Here is a 24,234-nt window from a genome sequence, read left to right as displayed (position 1 = left end):
CTTCTTTACCACCTTATCCACTTGCATAGCCACTTCCAGTGAACTATGGACTTGGACCCCAAGATCTGTCTGTACTTCAATGCTATTAAGGGAGTCTACCATTAACTGTATACTTTCTCCTTTCATTTGACCTTCTAAAGTGCAACACCTCACACTTGCCCGGATTAAATCTCTTCTCCCTCCAGCACCTTTTAGATTCTCCATTCTTCCTCCCTTCTCTCGACACTTATTGCTGGAAATTACTGGCCTTTGCATGAGAAAATTACTTTAATTAGAACTGTTTCATTTACAATGAAATCATGCTTCTAATTGGGACTGAACTGAACAGTGTGCTTAAACGAATGGGTCTTAAAACATACACAAGAAAACAATTAGGAAGCAGCTGCACCATTTAAAAAGATTGCTTCACTATGTTCTTTTAAAGAGTGCCTTATATAGTGCCTTTCGTAACCTAACCACATGTGTCTCGAGGTATTTTTTGAAGTGTGAATAATATCAATAATGTAAGAAATGTGACACTTATTGTGTTCACTGCAAATCTCCACAAATGGCAGTGAGATAAACAACCTGATCTTTCCCTTTTTCCTCAAACCGCCCTTTCACATACCAATTTTAATAGTGAATTTCACCACTTCAAAACCCTGACAAAAAAACTTCTCTGTGTTTAAATTTATTTTGTATTCATTTACAGATGTGGGTGTTGCCAGCAAGACCAGCATTATTATCCATCCCCAATTGCCTGTTGAGAAGGAGATGGTGACATAATGGATGCTTTACAACGTAAGGACTGCTTAGCCTGAACAGAATGTAATTAGCTTACTTGAAGTATCATGGTTCATCAGCCAAAGGTACTTCCACAGTGCTGTTGGATAGGGAGTTACAGGGTTTCGACCCAGTGACAATGAAGCACTGATGCTATCATTCCAAGTTAGGAATATGTGTGACTGGAGGTGGTGATGATCCCATGCCCCTGAAGCCCTTTCCCCTCTTGATGGAAGAGTCATGGGTTTGGGAAGTATTGACAGTGTAGCCCTGGTGAGTATCTGCAGTGCATTTTGTGGAGCGTACACACTGTAGCTCCAATGTGCCGGTGGTGGGTTGGGTATCGGGAGGGGGGGGGCGTGGAGTGAGTATTGAAGGAGGTGGGTTGACAGTTTTGGCCCAGATGCCTTGAGGTTCTTGTGTGGTTGATATTGCCCCAAATCTCTCACATTTAACCTTATTCCCCTGTTGTGGACTTCTCAATAACTAGAAACAGCTTTCTCCAGTGGCTTTTTCTTTCATAATTATAAACATACATTAACATTTGCTCTAACAGCCTGATATTTTGTGTTCAAAAATCACTATGTATTTGCACCCCTGCTCAGAAACCTTTGAGAAAATATTCTGCATTCAACACATCCAGTGCATGTCAACTTGACTCGGGGTTGTGAGATCAAACTCCAGAGTGTGTGATCAGGCTGGAAACTTGTCACATGACATAGGAATGATGTTTTGTTTTCTGTTAAATGTGAATCTTTGGTGACCAAGGGGGTGTTAACTATCCCATAGCTTAATCTTCCTTGTTAAAAAACAACAGTTACACTATCAGAGAACAACTAATTGTGTGAAACTCTTTTCAATATTTGCACTTGTTAAGTCACTTCAAATACAATTATTATTTTTCTACATATCAAAGTGATAACCAGGATGCTGTCACATTATTCAAATTTATTTCATTTATCTTTGGCTTAAGTAAGTCTCTACTAATCATTTTAAAAATCTTGCCTTGAACACCACAGACCAAACCATCTGCTAAAATAACTGATTAATTGTCAGTAAACGATAAATGCCTAGTAACCAGGTCACACACAGCATTATTAGTTCAGCTTCATGTGATCCAAAATTGGAGTGACATGGAATAAATTGCACTAGCAATCATTTCCAAGTGATATCATGCCAATCATGTAACTGGTCGGAATCTACACTGCTACGTCCAATGTTTTCTCAATGTCGGACACGCCTAATGACATCAATCATCACCACAGTGTGTGTCTGAAGCCTTCCCAGCAAACTCTGGAGCTCCCAGCTCTAGAAGAAACAAGCGGCAGAATCCATTGAGTTCACATTTAAAGGGCCATTCAGCCTCACAATGGGACACTTCACAAGGCAGATCCAAAAGTCACAGCAGCCCATTGCACACCTTTGCAAACTAACAAAGAGGGCCTTTTGGAGACTTTAACTACGAAGGAACCCATCTGATGGCACCTCAGTGATCCCTCTGCCCATGAGGAGGAGGATACAACCTCCAATGTAGTGAGGCGTTACACCAGAGAGGGCCTGCCCCCAACCCATCTGAATAGTGCCCCCACTTCCCGAACGAGTGGCCTTCCCCCTATTCCTGGTAGTTTCCTCCTCAGTGGATGATGTGAAGCAAACCACCTTTATGTTATGCAACGAACAATCTGCTGGAAGAACTCAGCAGGTCGAGCGGCAAAAGGAATTGTCAATGTTACGGGTCGAAACCATGCTCCAATCCTGATGCAGGGTTTCAACCCAAAATGCCGACAATTCCTTTCCCCCCAACAGATGCTGCTGCACCCACTGAGTTCCTCCAGCAGATTGTTTGTTGTTCCAGATTCCAGCATCTGCAGTCTCTTGTGTCCCCACCTTTATATTATAACTTTATAGGCCTGATCTATGTGTGGGGATTTGTGGGGACACATCTGTATTCATGGATGAACTGGAGATGGGCATGGGGGCCTGTAGAATGGATGAGATTAAGTGGGGTGTGCAAGTGCATGTGGGTGTATATACAAGTGCATGAGTATCAGCATTCAACAGTAGTATTTATTGTGTTGTAGAGGTCACTTTGACATGTGAGTAATGTCATGATACATGTTCCAACATTGTTCCATTGATTGTGGATTCTCCCTCTGGCAAGTTTGTTAACATTGGCAGAAAACATTGGTAGGAATTATTTATAGGCCACCAGCTAGGAGTTGTAATACTGCACATGCCATAAATCAGGAAACTAGAGGAGCATATAAAAAGGTACTACAATAATTATGAGAAACTTTAACATATGTACTTATGAAGTGGGCAAATCAAATTAATAAGGTAGAAGATGAATTCATGGAATGTAGGAATGTACACAAGTTGCTTTTCTAGATCAATTTACCAGATCAATGCTTCTCAGGATAGTTTGGATCTTGTTTTGTGCAGTGGGAAACAATTAATTGATAATGAAAATCAAAAAAACTGTAGATGCTAGAAATCAGAAATGAAAACAGAAAATGCTGGAAACACTCAGCAGATCAGGCAGTATCTGTGGAAGGAGAAACAGTCAATATTTCAGGTCTGAGTCCTTCCATCAGAACTGGGAAAAGTGAGAAAATCACTTTGTTTTCCACTGTTAACTGATCAGCGTTAATCGATAATCTTGTAATCAAAGGATCTCCGGGAAAGAATGACAATAATATGATTGAACTTGACATTGAGTTGAAAGTGATGTAATTCAATAAAAAGCTGGGGTTTTAAATCAAAATAAAGGAAACTTTGAAGGTATGGGAGGAGAGTTGACTATTGTTGATTGTACATTGAAAGGTGAACAGCCAATGGTTAGCATTTAAAGAAATAATGCACAAATTGCAAAAAAAAATTAAGGCACAAAACCCCAAAAGGAAAAGTGATTCATTCATGGCTGACCAGAGAAATTAAAGATATTAAATATAAAGTTGCCAGAAATAGCAGTGGTGCTGAGGATTGGAAGCATTTTAGAACTCAGCATTGGAAGACCAAGATAGTGATAAAGAAAGATAGACTATGAGAGACTACACTGGTGAAAACTGATTGTGAGAACTTTTATAGGTGCATAAAGAGGAAAAGACTAGCAAGGGCAAATGTGAATACCTTACTGAGACAGAAGAATTTACATTGGGGAATAAGGAAATGGCAGAGGAATTAAACAATTACTTTGCATCTGCATTCACTGAAGAAGACTCACTGAGAACCTACTGAGAATGAGGAACTGAAGGAACTGAAGGAACTAAGTATTAGTGAAGAAAGAGTTCAAGAGGAGTTGGTGAGGCTGAAAGCTGGTAAATGCCAAGGACCCTTAGCTTTCATAAGTTGAGGGATCGAGTTTAAGAGCCGCGAGGTAATGATGCAGCTCTGTAAAACTCTGGTTAGACCACACTTAGACTACTGTGTCCAGTTCTGGTCACCTCATTATAGGAAGGATGTGGAAGCATTGGAAAGGGTGCAGAGGAGATTTACCAGGATGCTGCCTGGTTTAAAGAGCATGCATTATGAGGAGAGACTAAGGGAGCTAGGGCTTTACTCTTTGGAGAGAAGGAGGATGAGAAGAGACATGATAGAGGTGTACAAAATATTAAGAGGAATAGATAGAGTGGGCAGCCAGCACCTCTTTCCCAGGGCACCAATGCTCAATACAAGAGGGCATGGCTTTAAAGTAATTGGTGGGAAGTTCAAGGGAGATATCAGAGGAAGGTTTTTTACCCAGTGAGTGGTTGGGGCATGGAATGCGCTGCCTGGGGCGATGGTGGAGGCAGGAACATTGGTCAAACTGAAGAGATTACTAGATAAGCATATGGAGGAATTTAAAATAGAGGGATATGTGGGAGGAGGGGGTTAGATAGTCTTAGGTGAGGTTTAAAGGTCGGCACAACATTGTGGGCCGAAGGGTCTGTATTGTGCTGTACTGTTCTACGTTCTATGTTCTATGACCCATTGATTTACATCCCAGAGTTTTGGAAGAGGTAGCCTTAGAGGTACTGGATGCTCAAGTTATCAACTTCCAAAGTTCTGTAGATTCTGCAATTGTTCTGTAATCATTGGGTGACCCCACTATTTAAGGAAGGAGAGGGGGGAGAAAACAGGGAACTGTCAACCTGTTAGCTTAATGTCAAAGGGGAGGGAACCTTTATAATGAAGGTTGTAATTGCAGAACATCTTGAAAAGCATAATAGGATTGAGCAGAGTCAATGGGGATTTATGAAGGAAAAATTATATTTGACTAATCTGTTGGAGTTCTTTGAGGATTTGATGAGTAGAATAGATAAGGAGGAATGAATGGATGTGGTATATTTAGATTTCCAGAAGGCTTTCAATAAGGTCCCTCATAGGACGTTGTCTAACAGGGTGAGAGCACATGTATTTGGGAGCAATGTACTGGAAGCAAAGATTGGAATATACGGATCCCTCTCAGGTCGGCAGGCCATGGCAGAGATGATACTTGGGTCCTAGCGTTTCACAATCTATATCAACAACGTGGCTGAGAGACTGAGATATTTCATCAGGTGAGATTGTGAACCTGAAGGGTGATGTAAAGAGGGTTCAAGGGGATATGGACAATATCTGGGACCCAGGTTCAATCCCGGGTGTTGTCTGCGTGGAATTTTCACATTTTCCCTGTGACTGTGTGGGTGCTGCAGTTTCCTCCCACATCCCAAAGACCTGTGACCTGGTAGGTTAGCTGACCATTGTAAATTGCCCCTAATCTGGGGGAGTAGATGAGCATGTAGGATTAATGTAAACGGGTGGTTGATGGTTGGCACAAACTCGGTGATCTGAAGGTCCTGGTTCTGTGCTGTATTTCACCATGACTCTGAAATTTACAATATTCTTAAAGGGCTTCAGGCTAGATGCAGAGAGGATCTTTCCCCTGACTGAGGAGTCTAGGACCATGGGGCATAGTTTCAGAATAAGACGCTGAGCATTTAGGACTGAGATGTGAAGAAACATGGAGATGTGAAACTTTGGGATTCTCTTCTTCAGAGGACTGTGGACTCTCGGTGTTTGTGTTCATTCAACACAGAGATCAATAGACTTCTGAACATTAAGAGATCAAGGGATATGAGAATAATTCTGGAAAGCGATGATCTTGAGGAGACCTGAAGGGAGGGGGGTGAGGGGTTGGGCTACTCTTTCTCCTAGTTTTCATGTTCTTAAACCAGCTTTCCAATGTCTGAGCAAACCTTGGTGCTCTCACCAGTTCTCTCCAGCCATTGTGTGTGTTACTGCTGCCTGGAGTGTGCATTAAACCAGCACAAAGTGGTAGCAGTGTTAGGTCCCGTGTAGATGAGAATTTATTGCATTTTTTTTGGTGGAAACTGCGATCCCAGTGTTCTAGACCTTTCAGCCAATTTCACAATATTTTGGAAACCCAGGTTGGCTCACGTGGTACAATGTTGTCACAGAGCGGAGATCTGATTTCAAATTATATTATGTTTATTATAATTTATAATAAATTAAGACATTTATAGAGACTACGTGCCTAATTAGATATTAAGTACCATTCAAAAAATTATACTGATGTATTTTCCTTAATTGGGATAATGCCAGACAGACAAGTTCTACTATTCATACAAGTATGTTAATGTTAGAAATTAACACCAATGAATAAATATCTTATTTCGATATTTTGTCGAAATGATTAAGGAACAATTTGCGTACTGAACCCATTAAATTTTTTTTAATTTTTCATACAGAATTAGTGGAATAGCTGGTTTATGTGGGGAGAACAAAGCAGAGAGAGAGAGAGAGCAGAGTCCGGAGAGAAAGGGGACGGGCTGAGCCCGGGAGAACGCCCCGGTGGTTTGTCCCTCTTGACTTCCCGGAGGTGCTGCAGCGCTGGTGAAGCGTTCGATTCCCGCGGTGAGACCGGTTCCCCCCCCCCCCCCCCCCCCCCGCTCCCTCTCCCGACGGCGGGCCCGGGGCGGATGGGGGGGGGGACGGTTCCTCTCCCCCCCTCCTCCCGACGGCGGGCCCGGGCCCGGGCTCGGGCTCGTTGGGGGGGGGGGAGGGGAGAGTAGGTTGGTTGGGAGGGAGTTCGGGTGGACTGGGGGTGGGGAGAAAGGGAGGGAGAATGGGGAAGAGGGGAGGAAGGGAGGAGGAGGAGGAGGGAGGGGGAGGAAGGGAGGAGGAGGAGGGAGGGGGAGGAGGAGGAGGGAGGAGGGAGGAAGGGAGGAGGGAGTGCCGGAGGAGGGAGGAAGGGAGGAGGGAGTGCCGGAGGAGGGAGGAAGGGAGGAGGGAGTGCCGGAGGAGGGAGGAAGGGAGGAGGGGGGGGGGAGGGGGAGGGGGGAGGGGGAGGAAGGGGGGAGGGAGGGGGAGGAGGGGAGGAGGGGAGGAGGGAGGGGGGGAGGGAGGGGGGGAGGGGGGAGGGAGGGGGGGGGGGAGGGAGGGGGGGAGGGGGGAGGGAGGGGGGGGAGGGAGGGAGGGGGGGAGGAGGGAGGAGGGGGGGGAGGAGGGAGGGAGGGAGGGAGGGAGGGGGGAGGGAGGGAGGGAGGGAGGGGGGGAGGAGGGAGGGAGGGGGGGAGGAGGGAGGGAGGGAGGGAGGGAGGGAGGGAGGAGGGAGGGAGGGAGGGGGGGAGGGAGGAGGGGGGGGAGGGGGGGAGGGGGGGGAGGGGGAGGGAGGAGGGAGGGGGGGAGGGAGGAGGGAGGGGGGGAGGGAGGAGGGAGGGGGGGAGGGAGGAGGGAGGGGGGGAGGGAGGAGGGAGGGAGGGGGGGAGGGAGGAGGGAGGGGGGGAGGGAGGAGGGAGGGGGGGAGGGAGGGAGGGGGGAGGGGGAGGGAGGAGGAGGGGAGGAGGGGGGGAGGGGGGGGGAGGGGGGGAGGAGGGAGGGGGGAGGGGGGAGGAGGGGGGAGGGGGGGGGAGGGGGGGGGGAGGGGGGGAGGAGGGAGGGGGGAGGAAGGGGGAGGAGGGGGGAGGGGGAGGAGGGGGGAGGGGGGGGAGGGGGAGGAGGGGGGAGGGGGGAGGAGGAGGGGGGGAGGGAGAGGGGGGGGGAGGAGGAGGGGGGGAGGGGGGAGGGAGGAGGGAGAGGGAGGAGGGGGGGAGGAGGAGGGGAGGAGGAGGGGGGAGGAGGGGGGAGGGAGAGGGGGGGAGGAGGGGGGAGGGAGAGGGGGGGAGGGGGGAGGAGGAGGGGGGAGGAGGAGGGGGGGAGGGGGGAGGAGGGGGGAGGGGGGGAGGAGGGGGGAGGGGGAGGGAGGGGAGGGGGATGGGGGAATAGGGGGAAAATGGGGAAGGGGAGGGGAGTAATGAGAGAAGGGGATGGGGGAATAGGGGAGGGGGATGGGGGAATAGGGGAGGCAGAATGGGGGGAGGAGGAAATGGGGGTTGGGGAGGGGAATGGAGGAGTGGAATGGGGAAGGGAATAGGGGAGGGGGATGGGGAGGAGCAGAGGCGGATGGGGAGGAGGATAGGGTGGTGGACTGTAGGGGATGGGGAGGAGGGGAGAGGGATGGGAGGAGGGGATGGAGGGGATAGGGTAGGGGGGGAGGGTTGACGGGGAGGAGGGGAGAGTTGAGGGGGAGGGTGGAGGAGGGGAGGGGAGGGGAGAGGATGGACAGGAGGAGGGGAGGGGATGAGGAAGTGAAGGGTTAAGAATTGCAACCATACCTATAACTGGTAAACAAAATATATATATGCATTTATATTTCTCTAGCAAGGACTAGCAAGCTGCTGACCCACTAGTTAGGTTGGAATGTTAACTATGTTAGTTGCCTTTGTTTCGGGTAACAGACCATTCCGATATATCAGACGGTGGCGATATTGGGTGTAATTAACATCGAGGTGAAGGCTTGGTCTGAACAATGAAGGGTGATACCTGCCTTTGAATGCCTTGATTATAACTCAAATATACTAAGACAAGAGGTGTGATAGCTGTCTCGGGATCTCTATAGCTTGACTGAAACTCGCGGCGCCGTTTGCATGGGATGTGCGTGACAATTCCTGTATAAATGTCTGTCTGCCCTTTGTGCAGGGAGAACTCGGGAAGCAACTCTTAGTGAGTGCTGAAGAGAATTTTCCTAGTGGTGCACTGCTAATAAAGGTATTTGTTCGAATTGACCTCGTGGCACTGTGTTACTTACAGCGGACAGAAGGGGAAAATTAATTTCGGGACGACAGGGAGGAGGGTGGATAGCAGGAGGGAGGAAGAGAAGGGTGGATAGCAGGAGGGAGGGGGAGGAATGTGGACAGGAAGGGGAGGATGGGAGAGGGTTTGGGTGGATGGGAAGTTGGGGAGAGGGGTTTGGTGGATGGGGAGAAGGGGAGGGATCCAATGACGTGGAGGGTGGTGGTCAGGTGGATGGGGTGGGATGGAGAGGAGAGGGGTTGGGTGGATGTGGGGGACTATGGAGGAATGCAGGGGGGCTGGGTGTGAGGGGAGGGGTTTAAGAAGGTTTTGTGATGTAGAAGTTGGAGGGAGGTGATGGTACGGGGAGTGTTGTGTGGGGATGTGGCTAGGGATTGAGTTATGATCTGCATTTTATCCACACCTCCAAGCATCATTGACTGCGTTACAGCCAGTTTAATAACTTTAAGTTGTGCCTTGTTTACCATCACTAATAACAGCAGATTCTCTGGTCATTTTTCACACTATTGCTCTGTGAACATTGGAAATTGCCTTTTTTATGTTATATGGGTGAATACACTTCGAAAGTGCTTTACTGGATGGAAGTGTCCTGTATGGGATTTGATGGGTGCTGTGGTAATATGAGTGTCTTTAACAATGCCACTCACAGTGACGGTTACAGGCTGTGACCCCTATTCTATGGATTTATTTGAACAAAATAAACATAAAATGCTGAAAGCACTCAGCAGGTCAGGCAGGATCAGTGGATAAGAGAGCAACGCACAAAAAGCTGGAGGAACTCAGCGGGTTAGATAATATCTAGGGAGGGAAATGGACAATCACCATTTCAGGTCAAGTCCAGGTGAAGGGTCTCAACCCAAAACATCAACTATCCATTTTCCTCCGTAGATGCTGGCTGACCCGCTGAGTTTTTCCAGCTTTTTGTGTGTTGCTCCAGATTCCAGCATCTGCAGTCTCTTTTGTCTTAGTGGAAAGAGAAACTGAGTTATCATTGAAGATCCGTCATCAGAACTGAAGCATTAACTGTTTCTCTTTCCACAGATGCTGCCAGATCTGCTGAATGTTCCCTGCATTTTCTGGTTTTGTTTCAGATTTCCAGCATCTGCTGCTTTTTGCCTTTTATTGGGATTGGGGTCTACTGTTGAATATTGGAAGAGGACATGCTCCAGTGTAAACAATGCAGATGGTTCGGGACAGGTAGTGGTAGAACAACACCTCTGTCCCATTATGAGAAGTACAATTTAGCTGCAGCTGGACTAACTGAGTGTGATTCTGGTAATCATATTACAAGAAAGATGTGAACATTAAAATGGGAAGGGTAGCAGAGGAAGTGTGGGAGAAGGGCACTACTGAGGGTTCAGATTAGATTTACCAGGGTGTTGTCAGGACGTGATTCATCGGTGAGGAAAGATTTAGAAAGGCTAGCTTTTTTTTCTGGAGAGGTGTATTACATTAGGAGGGTTGTGTTTTCTTAGCAGAGAGTTTGATAACTAAGAACTGTCGATTTAAATTCATTAATAGTTGTATTAGTGGAACTGAAGATACTTTGCCTTGTAGGATGGTATGGAGTCTGGAGCTCACTGTCTGAGCATGTGGTTAATGCAAAAGTCCTCAGTGTATTCAAAGCATACTTGGATGAGCACTGGATGTGCTGTAAGTGTATGGAATGACAGCTGGGAAATGGGATTAGAATGGAAAACTCTTAAGTGCTACAAACGTGTTGACTTGAGTGGCCTCAGTCAATGCCATTAATCTTCATAGAATACATAAATTTATATAGTTGATCATTTAATTTGTCTTATAAATGCAATCACTGGTCACTTAGTAAGTCTTACTCTGTATTGCAAGTGATTCCAATTTTTACCAGTAATTTGGAGATCACAATTCAATATGTTTACTGTGAAGATACCAAACTGCTAGTCTTGAGTTGATATAAGAAAATGCTGGTTATTCATACGACAAAGCCACCTGTTTGAACTATTGTGCTTGCACTGTGGATATTTGAGGAGCATGAACCTTATTTTGACATCCATTTACTCTTATATTTTCAGATTTGAAAATATAACTGGATCATAACACAGTCATTTTGTGTATTTTTTTCAGTTCATCGCAAGAATCTGAGTTGTCTGCTGTTTTGAATTAATTTGACATTTAGTGTACAAGCTCTTTAAGACTTAATTTGGAGCGTATCATTTGATTTAAAAGAAAAAGCAGGTAATTTAGTTTTGCAGCATCATTCAGTTTTTATGTATCAAATCACCCAAAGTTGGGACTTGATGGCCTTTCACCTCACGACCTGTATCTGAATCCAGTCCACACTGGTAGACTGCAAATTATCTGTCTCGGGGCTGTAAGGGATTGATGTGAAATGTAAACATTAACAGCAGCCTATCTTTTTAATTTTGTAAATTATGGGATTGCACAGCATATGATCAGAAAAGAATGGTTTGGAACTATGTTGCCCGAATCTCACAGTGGAATGTTTGTGTATAATTTAATAAAATGAAGTATATAATTTAAAAAAAAAGAAAATCTATGTGAATGCAAGCTGTGGCACCAGCAGTTCTAAATTAACACATCTGGTGGCTGCGGCATCTGGAAGGCTCATTCCTAGCCCGGTACGGATGGGTTTGCACACACACACTTGTATGATGGTTGCTTCTCAATTCACTTGAAGTTCACTGTGCAAAGATGAACCCTTGTTCTCCCAATCTACCTTGTTGTGGTCCTTGCACTTTATTTGTCTACCTGCACTGTACTTTCTCTGTAACTGTAACCGTGTTGTGATGTATGGTATGATCTGCCTGGATGGCACAGAAACGTTTTTCACTGTAAAATAAGAGATAAGATATCTTTATTAGTCACATGTACATTGAAACACATAGTGAAATGCATCTTTTACGTAGAGTGTTCTGGGGGCAGCCCGCAAGTGTCGTCACGCTTCCGGTGCCAACTAAACCAATTCCAAATAATGCAAATTCGAGGCCATATCAGAGAGTATGAACGAAGATATGCTGGCCATCAGGATATGGGGGTGTGCTTTACAGCTAATGATATGCTTTTCCTGCTGATGAGAATAAGCCTGTCCTACAGTTAATATAGCTGAATTGTCGTGACTGGATACCTTTTCAACCTCCTGCCTCTCCCACACCACTTGTAGTCTGCTGGAAGAGGTGACAGACCAAACCAGACATTTTCTTGCTGATGATAATAGAACCATGGTTTAGAATTGCCCATTGTAACTAAAACAAATGTCATAGCATCACACAACATGGAAGCAGGCCCCTCGAGGTCACACCGACCATTAAGCATCCAATTAAACTGATCCTATACTGAATCCATTTTATTCTCCCACATTCTCAACAATTCCCCCAGATTCTATCACTCACCTACCTACGTACAGTGACCAATTAACCTACTGAGCCACACGCCTTTGGGAAGTGGGAGGATGCTGGAGCACCCAGAGTAAACTCATGCTCACAGGGAGAACATGCAAACTCCACACTGACAGCATCAGAGGTCAGGATCAAACCCATTTCACTGAAACTGGAAGTTAGCAGCTGTGTCACTAAGCCGGAGGTAGTTTCCCTATTTTTGGGAATAGTTAACTCCCTGGTTTTCTTTCTTTCTTGTTGCAGAGCCATGTCTTCCATTCAGTTTCTATCAAGGTTATTCTCTCCTCGTCTGGCCTACCGTAGGATCTCCGCGCAAAACCCTGGAGTTGTGTTCCTTTCGGGATACAATTCCAACATGAATGGGGAGAAAGCCTTGGCTTTGGAAGCGTTTTGCTGTTCAGCAGGCCATTCCTTCATCAGGTAGTGCCTCAACGTTCCAGATGTGCTTTACACAAAGATTGCTACTTGGAATGAGTGCTTTGAATGTGCTAGTAAATCCTAAAACCGTCAGGTAGGTTTTTATGAAAGGCTATGAGCATACAGAGATGGTGGGTAGGTCCAATAAGCTGGCCCTACATTTAATATGGCCAGATTGCCTTAACTGGATATCTTTTCAACCTCCTTCCCCTCCCACAATGCAGCAGTCTTGCCATCTCCTGGGAGAGGTGACAGACCAAACCAGAGAAAATTCTGAGGTTAAGAAGGGGTAAAATCTCAGAGAAAATTCTCCACCCTTTGTAACCCTTAGGGAGTTCCAATATACTTTGCAGCTGTTGTATTATTTTAGAAGTGTTGTTGCAGTTAAGGAAGTGTGGCAGCCGATTTTCCTGCAGAAAACTATAAATAGCAATGGCTCAATGAGCCAATAAACTAGTGACATTTTTGGAGGGATTGGCATTTACCAGGACACCAAGCCAATGAACCCAGTCCAGGAGCTCACCTGGAACTGAATGGCCTCCTTCATCTGTAGTTATTAATTCACTGTAATGATCAGACAATAAGAATTATAAGAAAATAAATCCCACTGGGAGTATTAGTCAACTAGTGCAGATCCCACTGAGAATGTAAACTACCTCAGTTTCAATTTACGTGACTTAATTAGATCAATGAAGTTGAAGAATTAAGACATTACTGCAGGAAAGTAAAAAGTCTCAGCCTTAAATTTCTTGAATGCAGCTAGTCATAGTGTAGCCAATACACACAAAGGAATGCACAGCTCTTCATAACAATCCCTAACACAGAGGGATGGCTGAATGATCTTCAGCAGTGTATACCTTGTCTAAATTCATACACGGCTGTGGGTGAGGTCACCACTTATTGCCCATGTGGCTCAATCCGCAGTTAATAGTCCATCACATTGTTGTGGGATAAAGTGCCATGAGTGCTCATCAGGTCAGAGAACATCACAGAGAGAGGAAGTGGAGCCATGTTTCAGCTTGATGATGTTCCCTCACCTGAAACATTAAGACTGTTTTCCCTCTCTCTGCTGAATTGCTTGATGTGGAACATTTCTGCCATTTTCTGTTTTTATTTCAGATTTCCATCATCTGCATTATTTTGCTTTTAGTAGAAAAAATAGGCCATTCAGCCTTTTACTGCTGCCCTGTCAGTCAATACGATCTTGGCAGATCCTCTGTCTCAATACCATACTCTCTCTCTTGCCTTTTGTGTCTCGAAATATTATTAATAGTCAGCAACTTGACCTCCACCACCTTTTATGATAGTGAATTCCACAGGTACAGCACCCTCTGAGTGAAAAACATTTCTTCTCATCTCAGCCTGAAATATCGTGCCCTGTATCCTGAAATGCTGACTCCTGGTTCTAGACCTGGAATCATCCTCCCTGTATCCGTCCTGTTGAGCCCTATCAGAATTCAGTATGTTGTCCTCTCATTCTTCGAAACAGCAGTGAATCGCAGATCTAGTCGACCTAATCTCATATGATAGTCCTGCCATAGAACCATAGCACAATACAGGCCCTTCGGCCCACCATGTTGTGCTGACCTTTAAACCACACCTAATACTATCTAACCTCTTCCTCCCACATATCCCGCTATTTTAAATTCCTCCATATGCTTATCTGACAATCTCTTGAACTCGACCAACGTACCTGCCTCCATCACTACCCCAGGCAGCGCATTCCATGCGCCAACCACTCTTTGGGTGAAAAACCTTCCTCTGATATCTCCCTTGAACTTCCCACCCATTACTTTAAAGCCATGCCCTCTTGTATTGAGCATTGGTGCCCAGGAAAGAGGCGCTGGCTGTCTGTCTATCCCTCTTAATATTTTGTACACCTCTATCATGTCTCCCCTCATTCTCCTTCTCTCCAAAGAGTAAAGCCCTAGCTCCCTTAGTCTCTCCTCATAATCCATACTCTCCAAACCAGGCAGCATCCTGGTAAATCTCCTCTGCACCCTTTCCAACGCTTCCACACCCTTCCTATAATGAGACGACCAGAACTGGGCACAGTATTCCAAGTGTGGTCTATCTTGGTATCTGCCACCTCGGAAATTAGTCTGGCAAATCTTTGTTGCATTCCCTCTACAGAAAATCTCCGCTAATCTGCTATCCCATTGTTGGAAATCCAATGATTTGGCATCCGGCTCCCTGTCCCTTGCTTCTCATGTTCCCCTTAAACTTTACAGGGCCCCATTTCCCCACAGTCTCTTTAAACTCTCTGGGTTCTTTAGAAAATCTATTATACCGCTATATAATATCTATAATTTTTTGAAAAAAGCAAGTGAATTTGAAGTATGTTGGTGTATTACTGGGAGTAATCTCCAGTACTCTGGAAAGTCTGCCAGTGTGGAACCACCAACACCATGAGTGGGCTGGGTTATGAGGGATTTATTGTAAATTCTTTCTCGGGTAAGGAGACCAGAAGTGCACACAATGCTCGGAGTGTGTAGTTGCACCAAGAGCGTGTATAATTGTTGTGTTGTTGTTGGTCTGGAGTCAGATGTAGAATCAGCTGGGTAAGGAAGTTAGACTTCCTTTCCTGAAGGTCGTTAGTGAATCAAATTTTAGTTTTGTAATGACAATCCAGTAGTTTCACGGTCACATTATTGAAATTGGTGTTTTTCCAGCTCCAGCTTTTATTTAATTAAGTGAATTTAAATTCTTCAGCGGCTCTAGTGGGATTTGCACTCATCTGCCTGAATTATTCATGCTGTTGTACTGTATATGGGTCTGTGAGACAGAAAGAGGTCTTCATGAGAAATGAATAACAAGATTGGATTAAAAAAAATCTAATTGTTGGAAATTTACAGCGTGGAAGGAAGTAAATGGCTTGATACAGTCACTTCAATTAACTGTCCTGTAACATTTGACATTCAGATGTTCCAATATCCAACTCAGTTAATTAAAATGACCAATCTTGCGAATAAAATTGGCTAATAAGTAGAGATCAGACACATTCAGTCTTACTGACCTAAAATCCAAAATGCTTCACGCTTAAATTAAAAATCATTTTTGATTATAATTGTTGGAGATGTACTATTTTTATTATTGACCTCTGAATTAAATCTACTTGGAATGTGTTACTTGGCATTTACAGCAGGTATCTTTGATCCATAAATATCCTGTTGAAGATATGAACATTTAGAGTGAAATTTACTCTGTGAATTAGTGTTAATATCAGATTTAAAGCATTTTTATAAAGGGAGCCAATTAATCACTTTTGTGCAGGAAAAATAGAGCAATTTTTAAATGATGAAAGATTGCAAGGCATTTATGTTCAGAGGTGTCTGAAACATACAAAATTATTTTCAGGGCTTGACCAGGTGGTGCAGGGATGTTTCTGCTAGCTGGGGTGTGTAGAACCAGCGATCACAATCTCAAAATAAGGGATTGATTTGTCAGGACAGAGATAAGAAGACATTTCTTCAGGAGGCAATTAAATTTTGGAATTCTCTACCCAAGGTGGCAGTGGGAGTTCAGTCACTCACTGCAAATATTCAAGACAGCTTGATCGATTTTAGTATTTTAAAGAAATCAAGGAATGTAGGGTTAGTCCAGGAAAATGGTCCTGAGGTAAAAAATCAGCCATGATCTCGTTGAATGATGGAGCAGGCATTGAGTGGCTAAATGGCCTCCCTGCTATTTCTATTGCCCTTATGTGTTCATAACACATTTGTGATTTCACTATAATCACAGCCCTCCAGAAAGCACCCAGTGTTTTGAGATCCCGAACTCTCACTTGGTATCTGCTGTGGTCGAAAACTCTGGTGATCCTGTTGTTGAATTTATATAGTGCCTTTTTGAGGTCTAGAGACGGTTCAGTGCACTTCACAGCCAATTAAGTGTTTCTGAAATGTGGTCACTGTAGCCACACGTTGCCAATTTGTGCACTGCAAGATCCCATAGTCAGCCACAAGCAATAATTAGTGCTTGATGGTTAAGTGTTGGCCAGGCAGTGTTGGAGACCTCCCTCCTTCTCTTTTGAGGAGATTGTCTATGTTCAGTGAATGGAATGCGGTCAGAGACTGATTTTAAGTTCTCACGAACAAGATGACACCTTCCAACAGCTAAATTTTTAGCCTGGATTAGATGTTTAAATTTGTGGAATGGGGCTTGAAGCTTTGAACTTCTCATTTGAAGTTGAGTTTGCTGCTCCTAACCCAAGGCTTATATTTGTTTACACAGGATAATGCATGGGTGGTTAGAAAGAGTAGCTAAGACTAGCGCACTTCACATTTTGCATGTTACTTTAAGTATTCGGTAATGCAAAAGGCATTTACCTCTAATAAAGGGTTATGAAAATTATATTACACCCTATATCTGCATCTATGAGGTTATTACCAGAGAGTAGATTTCATAGGGAAATGTTATGAAATGCACATGCAGTGTTCAAAGTCTGCCAAATAAATTTGAAACATCTGTGTACAACAAATCAGACCCAGGGGATGAGGTGGTGATGAGTGGGAGAGGCTTCCCTGTGCACTGCTCTACCAGTCAACATTTAATCTTCATTATGTAATGGCTAGTGAGAGATGCTGAAAGCCGTGAAGGAACAGATATTTTTGTTTTCTGTGAAAAATGAGAGCCTGCCTGTTCTTTCTCACTAATTATGAATTGCTACTTTTCCTGTGTGTGAAAATGGGCAAAAGGATGTTCTGTCCCATTGTGACAGGGCCATCCCAATCCTGGGCATAACACAGCACACACCAGGAAGGTAAACCTGCTAATTACAGGGAGGGACATGCACAATGTTTCATGTAGTGCCAGTAATTCACTGCCTTGAGCTGCAGATGGAAGCCAGCGAGTTCAATACATGTAGTTTGTGTGCTCTTTTTAAAAACGATGCAAAAAACCCCACATCTGCAAGCTACCAGACTATCCATATTCAGCAGTAATTTGCTATAATTGTTTGCTATAATTTCCATGGGACCAAATAAGTGTACAGCTATAAATTGGGCATCCGTCCTCCACCTCCTCACCCATGTATGCATATTTTCTTAATTGGTAAACATTGATTACTAGTTTGGGGGCCATCACGTGTGTATAGTCTGAGGATGTAGGATGGTGCACAAGATTCAAGGCTGGCTTTCCAGTGTATTGTTAGAGGAATACTGCACTGTCCTTTGGATCAGACAGTAAATCAAACTTCCTCAGGCGTTCTCAGGTTGTACTACTACATGGAATCACTGTCCTGTGCAATATTTATCTTTCACTCAACATTTCTAAACAAAGTCAATTATCTAACCGCTATCACTTTACTGTTTTTCGGAGCTTTCTGTTCATAAAATGGCCGCTACCTTTCCCTTAACTGTGACTATGTTTAAAAGTTCTGTACTGTTTGTGAGCCATAATTTTATAAAAAAGTGAAACAAAGATCATTCAGTGGTTCACAAGAGGTTAATTAAACTTAATATTGTTATTGTTAAAATTAGTCTTGCAATATCTTTTTCTCATGAATTATTTTAGGTCTGTCTTCATAGTATAGGCAACACTGTAATTTCCTCACAACCTAAACTGATGTCTTACAATAAAATGTTTTTGGAATTCTTGAGCGATATTAATCATGGATCATTGTGCAAAGTATATGGTAGGCTGCCCTGTATCTCCTGTTGATTGGAAAAGAGAAGTATGTGTGTGTATTAGTGTGTGACGGGGAGTGTGGACTATCTTTCATCTCCAAAGGTTTAGATTGCTATGTTTTGTCTTGGCAAATTTTTAAATCTAAGCAAAGCAGAATTGTCAATATCAGAAAAATCCTTTTTAATAACTTTTAGCTCCTTTGGAAGGAATGGCTGTTAGTTGAACATGGTCAAAGTAGCAATACTTTTGTGTATGACAATAATGGTGCTATTTGTTATATTCTAAGTTTGTACCAGGTATATTATAGAGAAAGTCATAATGAATGTTGTATGGACATTTTGTTTGTTCAACAATTCATTAATTTCAGATCCTGTGATCCTAATATTAGTTTAAGTATACAATCAAATTTACACCCAAGTGAAAGAGTTTTTTGCCTGTATGATAGAAATGCCACTGACAATTTTAGATTATTTTTAAAGTGCCAGATGGAATCCATTTTAGATCTTGAATTCCAAACTCAACATCATTTATAATAACATGGCCAAGCATTTTTAGTCTGGGGGAGAAAAATAACATAGGGGTTTGATTTATCTGTCCAGCTAAGATTAAATGCAGTGTTGCATTTACAAGCAGTGACAATGGGCATTGCCAAACGAAAGGTCTCTGATCTATCTGAAGATTAGCTCTAATGAAGATAGAAGGAATCCAGTACTTCCCACTGAATTGGATGCAATAGAGCCACCAGGCCACCTGCTGGTTGTAACTTTGATGTCAACTAATGAAATCCATTATTAGTTTACAGCTGCTTTGTAGCCTTTTTGCACATTTTAAATATAGAAAGTTCATGCTTTTGGTTTAAATTGTAGAGGATATAGATCAAGTTCAACTTTGGTCTAAGATTGAGTTGGGGAATCAGGAACTCGAGGGGTTTAAGATGAGAGGGGAAAGATCTAATCGGAACTTGAGGGGCAACTTTTTTTAAACAAAGGGTGGTATCTATGTGGAATCAGCTGCCAGAGGAAGTGGTTGAGGCAGGTACAATAATAACTTTTAAAAGACAGTTGGACCGGTACATGGATTGGAAAGGTTTTTAAGGTTATGGGCCAAACGCTGACAAATGGGACGAGCTTTGATGGGGCATCTTGGTCGGCATGGACCAGTTGGGCTGAAGGGTCTGCTTCTGTGTTGTTTAACTCTGTGATGATTCAACAAAAATATAACTTCTAATAATTTACTTGGCATATTGGGTGCTTTTCAGGTTTGATTACACCGGCTGTGGCAGCTCAGAAGGAAATTTTGAGGATTGCTTATTAGGGGATTGGAAGAATGATGTGCTAACGGTCTTGGATAATCTTACCACAGGACCTCAGGTCAGTATTGGGAACCCATTTGTTATAGCTGTTTTATTAACTTGCTTTATTCACTGAGCTGTAACGAACTTCCTTTTCCCTATGTTAATTGAGAATAATCTATTAGCATCTTTCAAAAGCTAATTGGTTAAATATGTAAAAGGGAAAAATGTTCAGAGCTTGTAATCAAGAGAGTTGGGTGAGATGAATTGGCATAGGCCTCAGCCTGATGGGCTTCTGTGTCAATTATTTTATAGAAATCCCTTCCCTATATATCAGTGGAGCAGGCATGCAATTTGTAATCCTTAAAGGGATATTACCCCTGTGAATTGTTGACCTGAGCAGCAGGTGATGCTAAGGTTTCACAGAAATGCTGGACTTAATTTTCTAAGTGGAAGGATCTTGTGTTTATAATGTAAGTAACCACTCATCAAATGTGACAGGCCAGAGAGAAAAGTAACACTGAGCCATCTTGCTTGAGATAGCCGTCACTGTTTTTCTCAACAATACTGGGAAATGCTTTGAATACATGCACAATGCTTCTATGAAGATTTATCTCTTATTTGCCAGTGCTCTCCAATGGTTAGTGTGCGAGAAACGCACTAGTGTGTGTTCTACATACAAAACAGAAGCTTCAAGGTCGCAGGTCTATTACCAATAACAGAAGCCAGAGACAGGAGTTAAAAGTTTTGAGTTCACTTCATGGGCAATTTAGGCTGAACAATAAATGTTGGCTTTGCCCACACCCAGTGAATGAGTAAAATAAAATGTTCAGAGAAGGCTGCAAGACACCAGAACATCTTAAGTTACCAACTTTGGATGTTCTCTTTCATGTTTCATCACATAGCTTTAGGTAAGATAAGATAAATTTGATTTGAACCCGGGTCGCTGGTGCTATAAAGCTACCGTGCGTGCTTTCAATTAATACTCAAGTTTTCTCCTTCATATCTGATATCCACTTGCATTTATGTAGAGCCTTTTTGTAAATTAAAACATCTTGGGGTAATAATGGGTGGGATACAAAACAAAATAGGATAGTATATGTATATAGAGCAACAAACAGTGGGTTGAGCTGATGAGTTCCTCCAGCAGATTGTTTGTTGCTCCAGATTCCAGCATCTGCAGTCCCTGGTGTCTCTAATACACGTATAAAGATGGATTTTGGTAGCTTTCAGTCAAGCATTTGTGACGAGAATTCTTAACACCCCCTGAAACTTGAACACAAACATTGAGACTGTCACTGCGGTGCTGTGGAGACAGTGTTTACTTTGGGCAGTGCCATCGTTCAGGTGAGATCAAGGCCCTGTCCACGTCTCTTTTGAAGGAGAGCAGAGGAACTCTTCCTGGGGCATGGAGCCAATATTACTCAGTCACCAAACAATCTGCTGGAGGAACTCAGTGGGCCAAGCAGCATCTGTGGGGAGGGAAAAGAATTGTGTATGTTTCAGGTTGAAACCCTGCATCAATCCTATTACTGCATAAATAGCAAATGATGCCTTTATACTGGTATCTCTGAAGGAGTTCAGCTGTGCATGGTTAAGATAGGCCTTTAGCTGGAGAATTAAACTCCAAAAATGATGCAGGGTTTCGACCTGGAAAATTGACAATTCCTTTTCCCCCCACGGATGCTGCTCAACCCACTGAGTTCCTCCAGCAGATTCTGTGTTGCTCCAGATTCTAGCATCTGCAGTCTCCTGTGTCTCTATTAAACTGTATTATCTGGTATCACACGGGAGCTTGCTTTATATGAACTGGCTGCATGTGCCCTATCTTACGACAATGTGTCCACCTATTAATTTCGTTTTCATGAAAGGTGCAATGTAAGAACAATTCTTTAGATGAAGAGCTATCTGTAGTATGTTAGAATATGCAGTTTAAAGGTCACTTGGACAGATACATGGGTAGGAAAGGTTTAGAGGGATATGGGCCAAGTGCGGGCAAATGGGACTAGCTTGGGCAGGCATGATGGTGTAGTGGTTAGCGTAATGTTTTACAGCGCCAGCGACCCGGGTTCGATTCAGGCCACTATCTGTAAGGAGTTTGTACATTCTCCCTGTGACTGCGTGGGTTTCCTCTGGGTGCTCCCACATTCCAAAGATGTACGAGTTAGGAAGTTGTGGGCATGCCATGCTGGCGGCGGAAGCGTGGCGACACTTGCGGGCTGCCCCCAGAACACTATGCAAAGATGCATTTCACTGTGTGTTTTGATGTACATGTGACTAATAAAGAAATCTATAATCTTACATAGGTGGGAATCTCAGTCAGCATGGACCAGTTGGGCCGAAGGGCCTACTTCCATGCTGTATGACTCTATGCAGAGTTGGTGATGTAACATTTGTTGGATTGTTTGATCTTTCGCACTTCCCTCAACAACATTTGTATTTGGTGGGGAGGGTGTGCGTGATACAGAGAAAATGTCCATAACTACACTTTTCACTGATTCTTTAACATTTCTGGTACGAAGTTTGTTTTGAAAAAAAGTATGTTTTCTGCCTCAGTTGGCTCTCTTCTGCTTCCAACACTTCAGATTCTCGTGGGCTCCAGCATGGGAGGATGGCTTATGTTACTGGTGTCACTTGCCAGACCGGAGAAAGTGGCCGGAATGGTCGGCATAGCAACTGCTGCTGATTACTTTGTATCTGCTTTAAGACAGCTCCCCCCAGAGGTAAGAGAATCTGCATTTAATACTTACATGAACAAAAAGGGAGATTTGAGTCCTGCAGAACACTGCACGTGTGGATTGAGGGACAAATCTGAAAGGCAGATTCCCTGGTCGTTATCACTCGCCTCTCTGTAATTCAGTTGTAACAGTGACCACGCTTCCAAAATGCATCATTGTAAAGTGCTTTGGGACATTCTAAGACAAAATGTAGAAGAACCTTTATAATTTTTTTCATGTTTTTCTTCCTTTTTGCATTGGAAATTTCACAGAATCTGAAACTTTGGACCTTTTGAAGAGTGCATGCTCAAAACACTGTGGTCTAGAAATTCAGGTGCATGTCTTGTTTTTAACCAGTGCTACACTCTCTTGGGGACCTCTCTTTTCTTCGGCTATCTTGCGGATCTCTCCTCTCCTATTGATCCCACCTCTCCCATTCTCAACTGCTTGATTTAATTCCCTGCCAAAGCCCTGATCCATCTATTTTCCCCTCCCCTTGTGACATCCTGGTTCCATCTCTGCCCTGACATTCCTGGTGCTTTTCTTTGCAATCTCTGCATTGGATGAAAGAAAGTGTGTAACGAATACTTAATAATGACTGATACCGTGGATCGTGAGTACTGCTGGGGTACAGCAGCATGGTGATTAAGCTTCAGGGCTAGCTTCCCTAAACAGCAGTCGTGAGTTCAAATCCCACTATGACACCCGGTAACTTAAAGTCAAGTAATTAAACTTGCAAAAGAAAGCTAGTTTCAGTGATTGTAGTCATGAAACAACCAAATCGTTGTGCAGACCTGTTTGGTTGAGAATGATTTTCAGGGTAGGAAATCCCAACGACATGCGGGGTTGGTGGGCTAATTGGCCACTGTAAATTGTCCCCCGAATGTGTGGGTGAGGGGTAGAATCTGGGGGGAGTTGATGGCAATGTGGGGGGGGGGGGAATAAAATGGGATCAGTGTAAATGGGTGGTTGATGGTCGGCATGGACTCGGTGGGCTGAAGGGCCTGTTTCTGTGCTGTCTCTCTCTATGACATCCACTTCCCTTACTGGTTGTGCCTCAGTTCAGGATCAAATGGAGATGGGCAGTAAATGTTGAGTTCATGTCGTATACATCCTGTGAGTAAATTGATAAATATTTTCTTTTATCAGTCCCACAATCAAAGCAGTTGTAGGTGTACTGTAAAACTGTCTTCTAGCACACCTTCCCTGAGCACTAATAAATTTCTACATCCATATCTTTTCTCTTTAAAGATACTGATTTTATATCATTTCTATTTGGTTTGCATAATTACATACCCAAAGTACAGACTGTCAGTGTGGTGTACCCATTTCCTTGACACCTTCTCCAAACATACAGTTTTAGTAAATTCTTTACATTACACACTTTAAAAGTATAACATGTCATAGCAACCCGCTTATTTACCAGGACTGATTTGTATAAAGACATTCCATCTATGGCGTCAGCGCTACAGGGCATGTGTTATGTAAGGTGGGCTGTTTGGCACTTTTCATCAATACCTATTAAATCATATTACTTTTAGTGTAACAATAACATGTTTATTTTAAATTCAGTCTTAAATTTTCAATTAAGACCAAACCACATCACATTTTCCTTTTACTTCCCTGAAGGGGAAAAGGCATTTTTGCACTTGGGTAAGCCTTTCATATCCAAAGTTACAAGGGCTTGGTGTCACATCTGTCTGGATGCATCACAGCTTGGCACAGCAACTGCTCTGCTCAAGACTGTAAGAAATTGCAGAGGTGTGAACGCAGCCCAGTCCGTCACACAAACGAACCTCCCCTCCATTGATTCTGTCTACACTTCCCATTGCTTTGGAAAAATAGCCAAAATTATCAAGGACCCCTCCCACCCTGGTCATTCTCTCTTCTCCCTTCTCTCATCAAGCAGAAGATA

General features: G+C 43.7%; 1 protein-coding gene across 8 annotated transcripts in view; it reads left to right on the top strand.

Moving 5' to 3' along the window:
- Positions 1 to 6,563: 6,563 nt before the first annotated feature.
- The window catches only part of LOC127583604 (palmitoyl-protein thioesterase ABHD10, mitochondrial-like), a 55,164-nt gene continuing 37,493 nt past the window's right edge, over positions 6,564 to 24,234 (top strand). For 5 of the 8 annotated variants that reach the window (XR_007958275.1, XR_007958278.1, XR_007958274.1 and 2 more), the window contains exons 1-6: positions 6,564 to 6,657; positions 8,761 to 8,829; positions 10,978 to 11,088; positions 12,513 to 12,689; positions 19,570 to 19,681; positions 22,188 to 22,325. Coding sequence is in view for 1 of the 8 variants with exons in the window: in XM_052039732.1 (XP_051895692.1) it covers positions 12,517 to 12,689; positions 19,570 to 19,681; positions 22,188 to 22,325 (423 nt within the window). In the remaining 7 variants the exon portion in view is untranslated. Of the gene's footprint in view, positions 6,658 to 8,379; positions 8,406 to 8,760; positions 8,830 to 10,977; positions 11,089 to 12,512; positions 12,690 to 19,569; positions 19,682 to 22,187; positions 22,326 to 24,234 lie in introns of those variants that run through there. The other 3 variants (XR_007958280.1, XM_052039732.1, XR_007958276.1) reach the window with 2 other exon arrangements.

This window comes from Pristis pectinata, chromosome 27, assembly GCF_009764475.1.
Source record: "Pristis pectinata isolate sPriPec2 chromosome 27, sPriPec2.1.pri, whole genome shotgun sequence".
Taxonomy (NCBI): domain Eukaryota; kingdom Metazoa; phylum Chordata; class Chondrichthyes; order Rhinopristiformes; family Pristidae; genus Pristis; species Pristis pectinata.
Note: the sequence above shows the minus strand (reverse complement) of the source record. Positions and strands in the feature narration are given on the sequence as shown.